Here is a 16,560-nt window from a genome sequence, read left to right on the forward strand (position 1 = left end):
GCGGAAGTCCAGCAAAAAAGTCCGAAAGCATCGAGCACCGAGCAAAAGTCCAGTCGATCTGGAGGATCGCACTGGCATCAGGTAAATCTCCTGAGTGGAGTAGGTGAGGACGCGTTCCCCATAGAGGGAACAGTAGGCGTCGGGTCGACCTAGGGTTTCCGGTTGGAAATCCGAAGTCAGACCCGGACAGTCCGGAGACTGTCATTATATTCTGTTTACTGTTGTTTTGTGCCAACTTTGTTTTGCAGGGTATGTGTTTGAGACTAACACTTTTGCAGGACCAAAGGAGCACAAGTTAACCTCGGATGAACAGTGTCCGAGGCGCCTCCATGGAGCTTGGAGGCACCCCGGGTGCGAGTCAGGAAAAGCCAGCGCAGCAAACTAGAGGCGCCTTGAATGAAGCTCAAGGCGCCTTGGACCGAAGGCTGAAGGCACCTTGAACCAGATAGAGTTCGACCAGGTCTATGCTGATTCACGCGTGCGACTCAGCAGCTTGGAGGCGCCTTGAATGGCTTTCAAGGCGCCTTGAACACCCTTTATAAGAGGGTTTCGACCAACAGTTCAACACAACTCATTCCAAGTGATCCTATTGGTACGTGTTGCTAAATCGACAACCCGGAAGTGCTGCGACTTGACACCGACGACCCGGAGCTTCGCTTTTTCATCCATTGTTGTCGGTATAAGATTTCTGGTTTAAATTAAGCTGTAAATTGTAATATTTGTAAACCTTATCGAGCTTATAGTTGTTGCCCACGGAAAGCGATCAAGGATCGCGGGCTTTCGAGTAGGAGTCGATCTAGGTTCCGAACGAAGTAAATCCTTTTGTTCTTTCTGTGTGTTTTTCTTGATTCCGCTGCGTGTTTTAACTCCGATAGTTTTACGAATCAAACGAAAGCCACAAGTGCTATTCACCCCCTTAGCACTTTTCGATCCAACACAATCTAATCTAGTATGTTTAGTTAAGACAACTATATGGTCCACAAGACAACAAAAAAAAAACGAGAGAATAAAATGATTCCAGATAGGGAATACAACAAATCTATAATTTTATTGTACTAAATATTTCCCAATATTTGAATAACAAAATAAAAACATAAAATGACCCTAGAGAATTCAAAGAATACAAATCAGATTTTATTTGTGAAATTTGATCAATCTAAGACCATCTAATAATTTTGACCAAATAGCCTTCTAAGACTTAAAGAACAAAAATGACAACATAGATGGACTCCAGAGGCAACGATTTTAGATCCATCTAACAATTTGTAATCAAAATTGTTAGATGGCGTTTTAGCACTAAAAAAACAAAACGAAAGCAAATATAAACTCTATAAAATTCAAGGAATACAATAAAGTGCTTATTTTAAAATTTTAATTAGTTTAAATCCATCTAACAATTTTGATCAAAATTGTTAGATGTATATTAATTTTGATCATAAGATGGACAACAAAAGCTTCAACAAATACTACAAAGTTTATTTTTAAAATTTGACTAGTTTAGATCATCTAACACTTTTGGTTAAAATTCTTAAATAGTCTTCCAAACCTCTGACAACAAAAACAAAAGTATAGAATAACTCTACAAGGAATTCAATAAAATGGGATTATTTGGGTAATTTGACAAAGCTTAAATCAAATAGTTTTATTTTCCCTTCCAAGTTATGTTCAAGGAAACATGCTAATTTTCTTTTACATCCTCCAGAGTACATGCAGCACTCTTAATTCATGCTAATTTACGAAGTCCTCAAAGCTTCAACTATATCTGACAGAAGCTTTTCAATTCCGCAATAGGCTTGGAACCAACATAATCGAATTCTGCCAAAGGCATTGGCACAAAGGAAAATGTTCAGCGCTCAAGAATTAAAAGTCGAATTGATGAAAAGTATCCGAACTTAGTGACTTTCTAGCAAAGTTGTACTTTACAATGTAGCTGCCGATATAGAGGAAATGTGTGAAACCAAGTTAAAAACTATCTCCAGAAACACACATAAAGTTAGAGATGCGAATTCTCATTCCATTTCAACCTTCAATTGGAAGTTAACTTACGCTACCTACTCCTCTGTATCCACAGTGCCTCCCTTAAGATGCAAGTGTTTCTCCCTCTTCTGGAACTCTGTCAGTCCCTTTCCGCTGCCGATAACACCAACCTTACCGTTGGGATCATCTGGAGACTTGAAGATACTTTCTCGCTTGCGCCCAGAGAAGAACCCAATCTACAACAGCAAGATAGGTATAAGTCGAGGCCTAATAATGATACATTTTTGGATCCAACAATCTGCATTGCCTAGAGATAGATGAATATTATCAGAGGCACGAATGAAATATTTTGCTGATGCTTACCTTTTTCGTCTTTCCTTTGGCGGATTGGAATTGCTGCCATGCATTCTGCCGCTTATTTTGTGCAACTTCAAGTTGCTCACTTCGAACCTTTGACTTGAAAGAGTGTATTTTCTTCCGCTTAGCAGCTTTCTGGCAATACACCCCCAAATGCATCAGTTTGCAAAGGGTTTTTCATAAGAACAAGCATATATGAGAACAATCCTTTATGCTCAACTAAATTCAAAGCATAAACCATGGAAATCCTTTATGCTCAAAGAAATTTACTAAACTACCAAGCACAAGTAAACTGGCAATTGTTGATAGTACTACAAACCATTCTCAAAATAAATCAATGATGCAAGCACATTGCAATACGAACATAGTATACATGTCTAGGATCATCCAATTTGGTTCTAAAATATAAAAAGAGCATATAACCAACCACATCATCTGGATCATTGGGATCGATGCGAAGTTTAGCAGGTAAAGTTCGTGCTTGGAAGTCAGTTATAGCAGCTTGTGCAATTTTCCTTTTGATAGCCTGTCTGGTAGCTTCAGCTTCCCTTTCAGCTTCTAGTAATGCATTCACCTCTTCAACTGGCCTAACATTAGCAAAATCCACCTAAATGAAGCATAATTCAGTTATCATCACAAATGAGAAACTCTGTTGTAGTTGCATATAACAAAAGAAAGCACGAGAGAGGGGAGTTATAGTGTTTACACTACATTGCCACTGATTACCCATACCCCTTCTATCCTCCTTATCATTATATAATCTCCTATTGTTGCTAGATTAATATTCTCATATTATAAGATGAATTATAAAATCAATTGTATTTATCCGCTCCGTCAAGAGATTATCTGATCTTTTGATCAGCTAAATTTGTGGACAGAGCTCATTTTTCTATCCTGACTACAATGCCTATCACAAAATTTGGATACCGTATACATTGAAACAAGCTAAAGTATATTCACATTGGTATAATTTTGTTAACAAAAACCACAGCAGGACCTGCACACTGATACCCCATTCTTTCTCTGGTCAGACGTGTTTGTTGCTTATAGGTCTTGTTATGCATTCTGCAGCAGAACAGCAGCAAGAAAGCGGGAAAACAGAGAAAAGGTAGAGGAGCACAAACCATAAGGTGCTAATCACCACAAGTTAACCCCCAGTTATTTGGAAAGTAAGGAAGATAGCAAAAATAGAGAAGATTTTAGGAAGATAAATTTACAAGATGTTGGTTTACTTTGGTGAGGAAATGAGATAGCATAGGAAGTTGGGAAGATCCAAACACTCAACATTTCGCAGAACTAGAAAAGTTATATTTACCTGGTTTCACTTTCTCCTCCCCAAATCTCTTGATTCGACCTTTGCCCACAAACAGCCTGTGCAGCGCTGCTCATACCAACAAGCTCCACTTGCAAGCATTGCCAGCATGCAAGCATTCTCAAGAAGCAGTTCGAACTCTTTCAACAAGAACTCTCAAGCATAGGAGAGTACTGACAATGAGCAAAATTGTATTGCCGATGAGCACTGGCTATTAGCAAGTGAGTGCTCACAAACACCAGGCCACAAACAACCACCCAAGGCAAGCTTTCATTTATTTTCATGCAATGATAAGAGGGAGCAAATGAAGAAGACAAGGTTAAAATGGTCTTTTAAGATTTTTTTTTCCAATCTTTCAAAGTAAACTTCTTTTTAAGATCTTCTTTCCTCTTTGCTTTCCATCTTCTATTGATATATATATCTTCCTAACTGCCCACGCTAGAGAAAAGAGACCAACAGCATATAGCTAGAACTTGGTGATGGTGGTTAGGATATTGGTTGAGGTGCACTACCCATAGCGCAGAGAGAGAGAGAGAGAGAGTATCCACCAAGGATACTAAAACTCACCTATAGATAGCCTCTAAGGCTAATTAATTACTTTAAAAATATATTTTAATGAATAATTAATAGAAAATATAGCCTGTTGTTTCTAACTTTCAAGTTGAAGCCAGATATTGTGCTCCAGTTTGAATATGAAGAGACACTAGGCATGTCAATGACAAAGAAGCAATATTAATATAGAAGTTGAGAAGTCTGAAGATGCAATAGAATGGTCTTATTATCAAAGAAATGATGACTGAATTGACAGCTTGAAAATAAGATACTGGTAGGAACACAAAAAGTAGTCTATCTTTTTGAAGTTGCACAGATGCAGAGACATATAAGTGTTGCAAACACAAGTGAGATTTGAGTTCCAACATCTTTGAACTATCAAAATCTCCAAAGAATAAAGTGTCGGTAGGATACCTGTACATTTCTGTAAAAATCAGAAATTGTAAGCATTGTATCTGGTATAACATAGACCAATTGACTTCCATGTGTTAAGTCAATTTCCATTGTAGCAAAGATGGTTTGGTCGCCTTGCCATCTGTTGTCTCTAAAAACAACCAGCGCCAACGTTCCTTCTTCTTGCCTGTGCAAAATTTGGATTCTTACTTGTATTACCCCCATATGAAGGAAACGCATACCACTTCTTTGGAGTTGAGTAAAGCTTTCTGGTTGTATAAATGCTCTGTCAACTTGATTGCTGGTGACAAGTATTGCTTCTTCTGACCTATGAACATACACCCTATGGTGTACATCATCTCTTCTTGAATGGTATAAGACTTCAGCTGGTACTATGGAGGCTCTTTCTTGCATCGAAAGCCGAAGCTGAGTCTGGGGGTCAAGCTGTTGCTCTAGGGCATTATTGTAGCTTCTCCCGGTTATTCTTCTTGTCACTCGCTGCATAGCTCTTTGTGCATTGTATCTGCGCCTTTGACCTTGTCTGTACTCTCGTACTTGGTCCTCAAAGAGCGGCGCCCCTTCTGTTCTTGTGATTGTTGTTACAGGAGGGTTTCTGTTTTGCGTAGCCATCATTTCTTTGCGGTTTTTGCTTGCTCTTCTTTCAGTATTTGAAAGGGGTCTGTAAAAACTCTTAGCCTTCCTTTAGACTCCTTTGGTTTTTCGTGAATAGAGATGGCTTGGATTCTTTCAGAAAGATTTTTGACAATTTCCTCTGGAAGAGCTTGTTGGGCTGGAGCTTCCTTTGCTTCAAGTTTCTTTATTCTTTCTTCTAGAGATTCAAGTTTCTCTAGAATGGTGACTAAAAGCTGGATCTACGTATTAGCTTGTTTAATAAGAATATTATTACTCTAATACCTCCTTTGTAGTCTGCCGGTTTACAAAAGCCCACAGCTGGTGCTTCTATGCCTTCAGTAGCTTGAAGTGCTTCTTTGTATGAGTTTGTGGCTTTAGTATTGATATAGCTCATGAAAATACCCAACTTTCAACCTTTTGTAACAAGGTTTCTACCTTGTCTACCCTTTGTTTCAACTCTTCTGATAACCGTAGCACTTGTTGTTCTTTCTGTTTTGGCTGTTCAGTTATCTTTATGATAAGATCCTCAAGTTGTCTTTTGGTTAATGGTTTATTTTCCAAAACCTCCTTAGTAAGGTTTTTCACGGCCTCACTAAGCTTTTGGTTTTCCTTTTTCAACTCCTCTAGTTGTTCCTGTATTTGTTTAAAGTTTTTGAGGTGGACTCTACAGGAAAGACAGACTCTGTCGTATATCACTGAGATGTTATGAGCTAATTCTCTTTTGGTAGGCTGTTCTCTGTTTTTGCTAGATCAAGGTATTCTAGGTTCGAGGTATGGGATTTAGTATACCATTCCTGTATATGTTCTTCCCAACGTCTAGACATAGACACAATTATAACTGTACCTATGGTCTATCATTCTTAAGTATTGTGGCTTACAGCTTAGGAGGTTCTAAAAACTTTCTTGCTCACACAGGTGTGCCCTTGGATTTATATCGGCATCCCTTGCCTTGTTACCAAGTTAGGACCTGTTCTTTTGCAATCCACTCGTCGTTCCCCGGTCGCCTTATTACCACAAGACCTTTAGTTTGATAAACTTTAGGACTCTGTTATTCAGACACTATATCAGTTCATGTTTTCGCTATAACTGATCAACAGTTGCAATTCGCTAGACATGCCTTCGGAATTCGTTATAACTGATCAACAGTTGCAATTCGCTAGATCCGAGTTTTAAAGAAAGATGTCTTTTATTGTTTGAAGAAAAACACATGAAGGAAATTACTACTTTTACCCATCCTCTCCCCTGTGAATACCCTGAGTAGGGTTTACTCAGCCATAAAATTAGCTCTGATACCAAAAAGGTGCGGAAACGTCTTCTTTTCAAATAACTTAGATAATGTACCAAAGAGAAAAGTACAGGACTAAATTACAAGAAAAGGAACTTAAAAGCTTAATAGCTAAAGACTTACAAACTTAGACTTCTCAGAGTAGAACTTGTACCGTGAAGCGGTGTGTGTTCTGCAATGAGCTAACTAGAGGGTTATATAGAAGAGAGAAGGAGAAGGATAGAGATGAGCTGAGTGCACTTGTGGGCCTCGTCATCACTCATGGGTATCCTTATCTGTTCCTCTTTCTTATCCCTTTACAAGCTTTACAACACAGCCTATAGTCTTTACAGCTAAGGCTAGATTCTTTTTCATTTGGACGGCTCCCCGAGGCTCAGTCCATGTGGAGCGAAGTTTTGCTATTTCACGTCGGCAATTAAGAAGTTCTAGGGAATACAGACGACAGTTACAAGCAGAACTTGATGCCATGCCATCCTCTTCACAAGATTCATCAAATTCAGGACAGTTTCTGTGTATGTTTTCAGAAATACCCACTGATACTGATGATAATGACTATCTTGATTACCTGCAATATCTAGCTTTGCAGGATTCACCTCATTATCCAAGCTCTGAAGATGAATTTATCAATCCATTCGCGGAAGATGGTGGGGAAGACCGAAACTACGACACAACTCGAGATTTTGATCCTTGGTGCCGAGTGGTATCAAGTTTCGATGATTTACCAAAATGATATGTTACCGTTTCGCCATACATGCTACTAGATTTCAAATCATGGACTAAATAGTCTTCAGCATGTTACATTACCAAAAAGTACAAAGAAAGAACAAAATCAACATTTCTACGACATGATACATTTAATTAGAACGACCCTTTTGAGTAGTCATTTATGTTTAGGACTAGAACACTATTCTATGATATAGGATTCAAAGCCCTTTATTGCATCCAAATTCAAACATGGGAAAGAAGATTCAAATCTCTTTTTCAAAACAGGGTCCTAAGATTCACTTAGGATTTTGGGCCCTATTATGCGAATTTTGCCTGATAATATTAAATAATAAGACTTGGATGTATTTTCCAATCTCATAAGATTGAAAGTGGTTCCTTCAAGGCTTCAATCATTATATAGATTCAAAAGCATTTGCTATTTTGCTTCTATAACTTTGAGCTTAAACCTGCAATTTTCCATTTTATTATTAATTTAGTACACTATATCCTTTGCTTTGACTTCTATTGCCTATTTTACATCTAGGTTTAGTATGTACATTATCTTGATGACATATTAACGTTTTCTGTCAATTTAGTTTCCTGCAATCTCTATGATTCATTTGCAAACTAGTTTATCGAACTACCTCTCTTATAACATCAGCAAATCTGTTTGGCACAGGACAAAGAATACTCATATTTATAAAGTGCGATCCATAAAAAAGTTTAACTTTGTGGCAATTACATGATGGAAGGGCATAATACCAAGGAAAAGATTATTTTTAGTATACATGGTTTAGACAAACAGGAATGGAACCTAAGAACAAGAGGAAAAAAAATCATGTTAAAGAAAAAATACAAATGATTCAAGTTCATTGAATATACAAGAAAACTCATCAAAAGATTAACAATAAAAATACCAGAAATTAGAAAACCGAGCCTTGGCCAATGTAATATGATTTAAGCAACTTAAGATGAAAATAATGTTGACATTGATCAACTCACCATAAATAGTCTAGAACCATAGGTTCCTCACAACTCTAATTGGGAGAGCTAAATTCCTCCCTTAACTATACACTAATAATGTCTTTACCAAAAAAAACATCCATAAAAAAGTGGAAAAAATTGATCATCTGGAAACTGTGGGAATGAGAAACTCAGAATGGCATACCTCCTCCGTGTTTCCCCAGACTTCATAGGAGATAAAATATCCATTAGGAGTAATAGATTCAATGGTTGCATCATACCTGAACATTCAACTACTCAGCACATAAAAGTGAAAAGGTAAAACAACATAAACAAGCTAATAAAAAAATGCACATATCATGGCATAGATACCATTCCTCGTCTTCGCTCCAAACTGCTTGGACTTTAGTACCAACAGGAAAACTTCCATATGGCTGAGAATATTCAGATGATGCCTAAATGTAAGATGCCAGTCTAGAATAGATTAATAAAGTAGCAATGTAAATAACAAATTCACAAATGAGAGACAATTTACTCTACTGAGCCATTTATAAAGAGGCAAAACTTGGGTTCTCTTGTGCGTAAAGGAAATTCAAGCCAGAATTAATATTCATCATAGATGAAAAGGATAAAATAGATGATAGATAATGTTTTGATAAATTAAATTTGTTTACAATTTAGATTTATTCAAATTAAATTAATCCTTCATCCATCAGAAGGCTTCCTTGTTCAGCAAATGGTTGCAATTCGGTGACAAGTTCACTTAAATCAACAGATGAATTGGCAGACAGCAAGTGGCCTCTTCCAAATGGGAATTTCTCCTGCCAATATTACTTGACCAATTTCCAACACCCATCAATCTTACCTGGTTTATGAATGATCTTACCGTGGCCAAACTAATTTACAGTTGTAAAAGAGCAGGTAGGAGCACGTAATTTAGCCCTTCCACCTTAAACTACGTTGATATAAAAGCCAGTTGTCCGATATAACACTATAATTAGTAGAAATAGAATCTATAGAAAGATTAACTAATATTGCAACAGAATACCTGGTATGCATTTAACTACCCAAAAGCTTCAAACTAGTAAGCTGACAAATTACTAATCAGTGATAAATTTTGGAAATCTTCTAAAAAAAAGTTAATTCAACAATTTTAGAAGATAACCAGTTTCTTAAATCTTTCAAGCTCTAAGATTGAGTTGAAAGGGAACGATATGGAGTTACAACCTTGGAGTGAGATGTCCCATCAAAATGAGTGTTGGGAGATGCAACAGAATCAAGCCGATGAAAATCTGTTGGCTTTGCAGTTGTCAGAAGCTCCTCTGTCAATGCAATAACCTAGATTCGCAGAAGTGACATTATATTCAGCCAACAAGATGAATCAGTCCTTTGGTGCAACTCAAATTAAGAACTAAAACTCCAAACTTAGAATAGCAGCATGAACATCTGAAATCAGGAGATTTTAAGCAGGAACTAGGCAGGCCATCAGTCATCATGAAAGAGAAAACCTGCAAAGAACCAGATAAAGGTAATGGCCTATTATGACAATTTTTCACATATAGCTCTTGCTTCACAGGTCATGGTTTGCCGTATGACTCAGGCTACAAACAAGAGCTATTTTTAATTTAAATCACCCTTCTCACCTTTCAAGATGTTAGAGAATGTAAAATCCTCATTAAAACCCTCTAATATAATGCAGCCAGATCATGCTATCTTCCTTGAAATATCTTATGGCCCCTTGAAAAAGAACACATGGAAAAAGCAATAGCAAAATTGGAATCTTATATATTATATAAACCAAGCATCATACTGTTGTTTTAACAATATTTTACTTTAGGTTTAAGAATTGCAATGGCTAATATATCATGGCAATCAATAGGGCGGCATCCATCATGCTGCACACCAGATGGCTATTATTTTGCAATTTTGTTATTTAAGCATCAACACAGCTTACCTCTTCAAGTTCCTTCTCCATATCTATATATTCAGAGTTTCCAGGGTCATCAGCCAAAATCTTTTTAATCTGAAACACCGAGATCAAGAGTTATTAATCCAAGGTATCCCTATATATATGCCAAGTAAAAGGAGCAAGAAAACATAAACATCTAAGATTTCACAAAATTATGTCAAAAGTCCTTTCGCATAGAAATAAAAGAAAAGTTATTCACTAGCCTATGACAGATCAAGGCAATGGTAATGCATTCAAGGAGAAGAAAACGAGAAAAATCAGATAAACTCATTAGCAATGACAAATCCCTAATGCAATAAATAAAGTTGATGAACACCGACACAAATAAAGAAAAGAAGCTTGCACAATTATTTATATAATTCATGAAAAGTTGATAGACCCATCTAAATATTACAAATGGGACGAATAATGTCACCATTTGTAATTGTTGTAGGATTTTGATGGGTTTCCATGATTTCAAAATTATATCACACCAAATACATAAAGAAAGACAGAAAGAGTGTTCCTCTTGGAACTACATGCTTCACAAAATAGAACAATAGAGATATCAAAACAGACCAGACAAATGCAGTTCAGATTTAAATCAGTGGTGTCAAGCAGACCAGGTTAGGATGCCTCGCCTTAAATGGATAAGCCATGCTGGGCACAAAGCTAGACTAAGCCTGTGTTGGCGCCTGCCGGCACACTGACCCATGAGAAAGTCTTGACGTAGCATGTGCCTAGATAAAGCTCAATGGCATGATGCGGACAACTGAACCCTGGACCTCGGCCTTTTCCTCTATGATCCCAATATACCCCTTATTTTAAAGAATAAACAATAAGACAATAGGAATATTTTGGCTATTTTGTTTTTCAAATGGCTAAATTGATCATAAAATTTTAAAAAATATATTAATATTCCTTAAAATTCTCTATAAACACCCTCTCTCTCCTCCATCCTTCAACCATCAAATGTCTCACCTCTTCTCTTATTCTATCATTCTCCAATCGCTAGACTCACCTCATCTCTCATTTACATTTTTCAGTCTCCAATCGACTAGTTATATTTTTCGTCTTTATCCAATGATCACTTATGTGCATCTAGTTGAATAGAGTTTCCTCTAGTCAACTGGAGGCAACCAAAAGTGATCCTTTGGAGCATGTTATATATAAACTCAAAGAGAGCTTTTAGGTACTTAGAACTTATTGTAACAATCCAAATCTTGTATTATTTGTGCTCATACAAATAAACTGCTCAAAAAGATCCAATAGCTTCAATCATCAAGCTCTTGATATTTTGTTCTTTCCCATACTTTTATTCCATTAATTTTATTGTATAAGATGTCCTTGCGGTAGCTTATGAAATTTAAAAGATTGAATTAAGGAGAAATCTTAAACCATTACCTCTTACAAAAGGTTGGTAATAGTGGAAATTACCAGAGTAATGCATAAACACATCATAGGCCATGGAGGAGAACCGAAGTCTTTGAAACACGTAAAATCTTCTTGTTAATGTTATTTTTTAGCTTATTGTTTTTATTTCCACTGTGTACATATGCTTGACACCAATCACACACAATCACACTAGTAGTCTAGTACTACTAATTATTGTATTTGTTTGTATTATTGTGCAAGGAATTGACAATTTGGGTATGTCATCTATTGTCAGGCAATAATAGATTAAACAATAAATCAATGCACAAATGAATCCCTCCTTTTTCATCAAAAAAAAAAAAAATCAATTTCAAAAGATATCCACAAAAATATCTAAATCAAGCATCGTCCACGGCATGCACATGGTGGAAATAAAAATAATAATCTACAAAACAACATTAACAAAAAGAATTTACAAGGTTAGGAGAGCTCGCTTGTACTCTATGGATTATGTTGTGCAAGGAATCAACGATTTGGGTGTCATCTATTCCCCCTCTAGTCAAGCCATAGTCCAACAACAAAATAATGCAAAAATGAATCCCCTCCTTTTTTGAAGAAGAAGAAGAAGAAGAATACCATTTTGAACTTTAAAGTCTTCAAATTAGCCTCAAAAGTTCTTTTATAAAATATCTTTGCGAACCATCGTCCACATAAAAAATAACAAAAAACCACAATGATTGAGAGTGTTACCACTCTATAAACATCAACATAAATTCTGTAACCAATAAATTAAAAATATGCATGCAATTAAGACTTTTAACTCTCACTCCTCAAGTTTTTATATTACAACAATTACTTATAATATTCAATCTGTTTCATTCTTTTACACGTCTAGGAAGCATGCATCACAACATCTACATTCATCTTAACTCCATAGTGTCTAAAACTTAAATATTTTCAACCAAAATTTCTACAGCCAAATGAATGTGTAACTTCTTACTTAGCAGGTTTTATCGTGGCATGTCCACAACTCGTGTATATCACAGTAGATAACCATTTTTTATGAACAACACTAAGCATTCCAAATATGTATTCTACCTCTACTGACTAGATACAAAAAATATAACTAATAACTAGATATATCACAAAAGAAGCAGATATGATTGTACTCCTAGTTGATGCAATGATCAAGATCATTGTCAATAAGATCGTTGTCCAGGGAAGCTCGCTACAGCAGAATCTAGATAGTAATGAATTTTGAATAGTAGAAATTTCTACTCTATGCTTACACTTGACCTTCCAAAAATCCCCCCACTCACAGGAACCTCATATGTGGGCAACCTTATTGATGTGGTTGTATATTAAGAACAAATTAAAGTTAATAACTCCTGAGTTCCTAGTTATTCCCCTTTATTAAATGTGTGAGGTTGAGTGCATTGAAGAGGTGGCGAAACATCATAATGCAAGGTTCATCCAATGTGTATATCTTCAATCTCAATTATCAGTTGTATATCATTTTTTCCATGTGTCCTGCAATTTATTTATTTATTACTTGATAAGGTGGAGATCTCTTATTCAGCAAATTACAGTTTATATGAGACACTTTCAGCCTAATTACCCATGAACTATTAATATATTACACCACAGAACCTAACTAGTTGAATAGGACAGAATTTCATGGTTCAGTTTAGCTCAGACCAAGCAAGACACCTACTATTTAAATTCCTAACTAAACTTGTCCAGAAACTGAAATCAAATTATGAAATTCACAGTCCTTCCGACAATCAGTTTCAAACTGTAAAAGAATATCAACAATTACCTAGCACTCTAATGCACAATAAGTGAGCGGAAAGAGAGAAGGATTCAGCTTACTACTGTGTCAAGATGTTAACGAAATATAATTTATGCAAGCAACAAATCAGATTATCTACCTTCCAAACAATAATTCAGCAAATATAACTTTTAACGATAAGTAGATCAATAAGTGACAAAAAGATCAGTCCTTAAGCCAAAACCACTTATGCTCTTTTCCTGAGCCATTTTACAGACAGAACAAACCTTAAATCAGTGACCTTAATACTTGAAAAGTCGGGACAAATATATGATAGAAACCCTAGAAAGTGAAGCGCAAAGTCCGTGCAAGAAAATGAAGCCCAACACCAAAAGAAGCCGTAAAACCAAGTGTCGAGATGACAATTTTGGCCAAAATTCGATAAATCGAACCTCGCGGAGCTGATCTTTGTAAGTAGAGAGATTGGAAGCGAGCTCCTCGATGCTTAAATCCTCTCCCCCTTGCATCTCGTGCCCTCTGTATCGCCCTTGCAGCTTGTGCTCTAAATTCGTTCCGTGCCCGGTGAGGCTGCTTTCACGGCGACGCAAACCCTTTTCGAAGGATCGGTGCGTAGCGACGATATTTCGAAAATAAATAAATAAATGGGGATGAATAGCGAAGATACACGCCGCAATATATATGGAACTAATCAACTAGCTGCACATGACGCTGTAAATAGAAAAAAAAAAAAGGAAATAATATTTTATAAATGTTTTTACGTATTTATGATTATATTTAAAATAGTAATAAAAAATCAAGATCATAACAATGATTAGACCACTTGACGAATAGTTATACGAATAAAGTGTTCTTTCTTCCACAATTTAGCTCTAGACTTTGTAATAAAGGATTTGCTTTCTAAAGTCCCTTGATTATTATACGTATATAAAAATTTAGTTTAAAATTTTATTTTGATTCAGATGGTTTAATAATTGTTGGAGATTAAAAATTAAAATTCTAGACTACCACGATTATATTATAATATTAACTAATAAATATATAAAAAAGTAGCTTAAATTTTTAAAAATTTGTTGTGTAATTTCCTTCTTTTATTTTTTCTCTTTACTAGTAATTGTGCATACGTGTCGCGTATGTTTAAAGTACCTGATTTTTAAAAATCTGAATTATTTGAGTCTTTGAAAATTTGAATTATTTGGATTTTCGAATGTCACCCTTACGATTTCCCTATGAAAAAAATTAATTTAATTTAATATTATACTTATCTTAGTAAAAAAAATAAGAAAAGTATATTTTTTAATATTGATGGTCTAAAATATTTATAGAAATTTTTTTTATCATGGTGTTGTTAATTCTAAATGTGGGACTAAAGAGAACTATATTTTTTTTATATAAAAAAATATATTGACTAATTGTTTCGCTTGTGGAATTACTAATAAATCTTGAAATTATTTTTAGTGTAAATAGAAACAAAGGATATTAACGTAAATTCATTTTAGGCTTCACCAAAGTTAGTTAGTAAAAGGGGGAGATTTTTAATAAAATAGTAAGATTTTCTCAAATTTGCATTCGTCGACGTTAATTAGTGACAAGAACCAATCAATATTAAGAATTTAAACTTAATTTAATATTTATGTTGATTCATGATCATGTGATCATGGCATCAAAGAATTATATATATAATATGTGAATCTGTATACTTAAGGGTGATAAAACCTCAAATAAATCAAAATAATCAATCCGACAAAGTTTAGATGGTCAAGTGAATTTTTTTAAAAAAAAATCGATAATTTTTAAATTCGAATTTCAGTTAAACTGAATAGGTTGGAAGCAGATGATTCTAAAAATCATTGGCTCCGACTCCATTCAATAGCAATTGACTGAGATGCAACATTAGTCAGATGCTAATTATTTGATATATATTTTTTAAACTGATTATTTCTAATAATTTTCTATTTTAAAATTCAAATTTTGGTTAAACTAATTAAATCAAGTACATTGGAAGCCATTCATTTTGATGTATTATATATTTGAATAGAATTAGTTAAAAAAAAATCTAAAATCCATCGACTCTCCACCATTCTGTCCAGTTACAATCGAATGATATGTAACATTAGTTCACTGTTAAAAAATGGGTCAAATCGATAATCAAATTAATTAATTTTTTTATCGATTTAATCTACGTGATAAAATCCGGTCGGCTTTTATATATATATATATATCAATGAGTTAATTTTCAATGAGGGTATACTTTAGAAGAAAACAAACAATCTGTCATCCTATAATTATTTGATGATTAACAATAAATTAATTTTATAATTTATCTTATTTCATATAATATGAAGATATAATTGGACATCTAAAATGAATATAATCATCTTTTGTTATAATAAATAGTATGGGATATCATGTCATGTCTCTACAGAGTATCAATTAGTAGAGAGTGACATATTTACTGTATTGAGATAAAGATTAATTCTTGACAAATATATGTCTTTAGAAATTTTTAATTTCATTATCTAACTATTTAGTGATCCATTGTAAATTGACCTTATAATTTATTTTCTTTTATAATATTAATTTGAAGGCCAACCAGGTAAGATAAACATAATCAACTTGCTACGGGATCTCATGAATTGGTCGTCATTAAAAATGATTGCAAGTATAATTTTATGTTTAGGTACAATGATAATTTTATAAATGTTGAAATTGCTAAAAGAATATATGCATGATAGAATAAAATCGAGAATGATATTAATCTTGGATTTTTTTTTTAAAGTGGATGGTAGGAATAAATATAGGAACATATACTGGTAGAACAAATATTATTCCAAATACTACTCTAAAAGACTGTTTATGAAAATTTATATCTTGTTAAAGGTCAGTAAAGTAAACTGATGAGAAAATATTTATGTGACGTGGATGAGTAAGTGTTAATTGTTTCGGCTGATAAATTAAACAATCGAGTAATAATTATGCTTATTAATTAAAACTCTGATTGGAATTAAAAAAATTAAATGTTCATTTGGGCAATTTATTTAAATACGAACTAATTTATAAGAGTTATAGAATTCATTTGAGCGCATAAATAACATAATTCTTAAATAGTTTAAAAAGAATTGTAAAATTAGTAAAATATTTAAAGTCTTAATAAAATATAAAAATTAATTAAATGATTCGTTAATAATTAGTTTATATCCAATTGTTATCCCCATTTATCTCTATTTAAAACGACTCAGATCGAGGATTATAGTACATCCATTTATAAATCT

At 34.5% G+C, this 16,560-nt stretch overlaps 1 protein-coding gene across 1 annotated transcript; it reads right to left on the minus strand.

The window, feature by feature from the left end:
• Window positions 1-1,872: 1,872 nt before the first annotated feature.
• Window positions 1,873-13,946, minus strand: LOC121982238 (survival of motor neuron-related-splicing factor 30-like). The gene is made up of 8 exons (XM_042535210.1): window positions 13,723-13,946; window positions 10,132-10,200; window positions 9,405-9,515; window positions 8,550-8,632; window positions 8,383-8,458; window positions 2,762-2,941; window positions 2,341-2,469; window positions 1,873-2,213 (listed from the first exon to the last, which is right to left on the minus strand). The coding sequence occupies exons 1-8, from the start codon at window positions 13,795-13,797 to the stop codon at window positions 2,052-2,054; spliced, it is 885 nt and encodes a 294-aa protein (XP_042391144.1). The 5' UTR covers window positions 13,798-13,946; the 3' UTR covers window positions 1,873-2,051.
• Between the last annotated feature and the right edge of the window lie 2,614 nt (window positions 13,947-16,560).

Source organism: Zingiber officinale, chromosome 5A (genome assembly GCF_018446385.1).
Source record: "Zingiber officinale cultivar Zhangliang chromosome 5A, Zo_v1.1, whole genome shotgun sequence".
Classification (NCBI taxonomy): domain Eukaryota; kingdom Viridiplantae; phylum Streptophyta; class Magnoliopsida; order Zingiberales; family Zingiberaceae; genus Zingiber; species Zingiber officinale.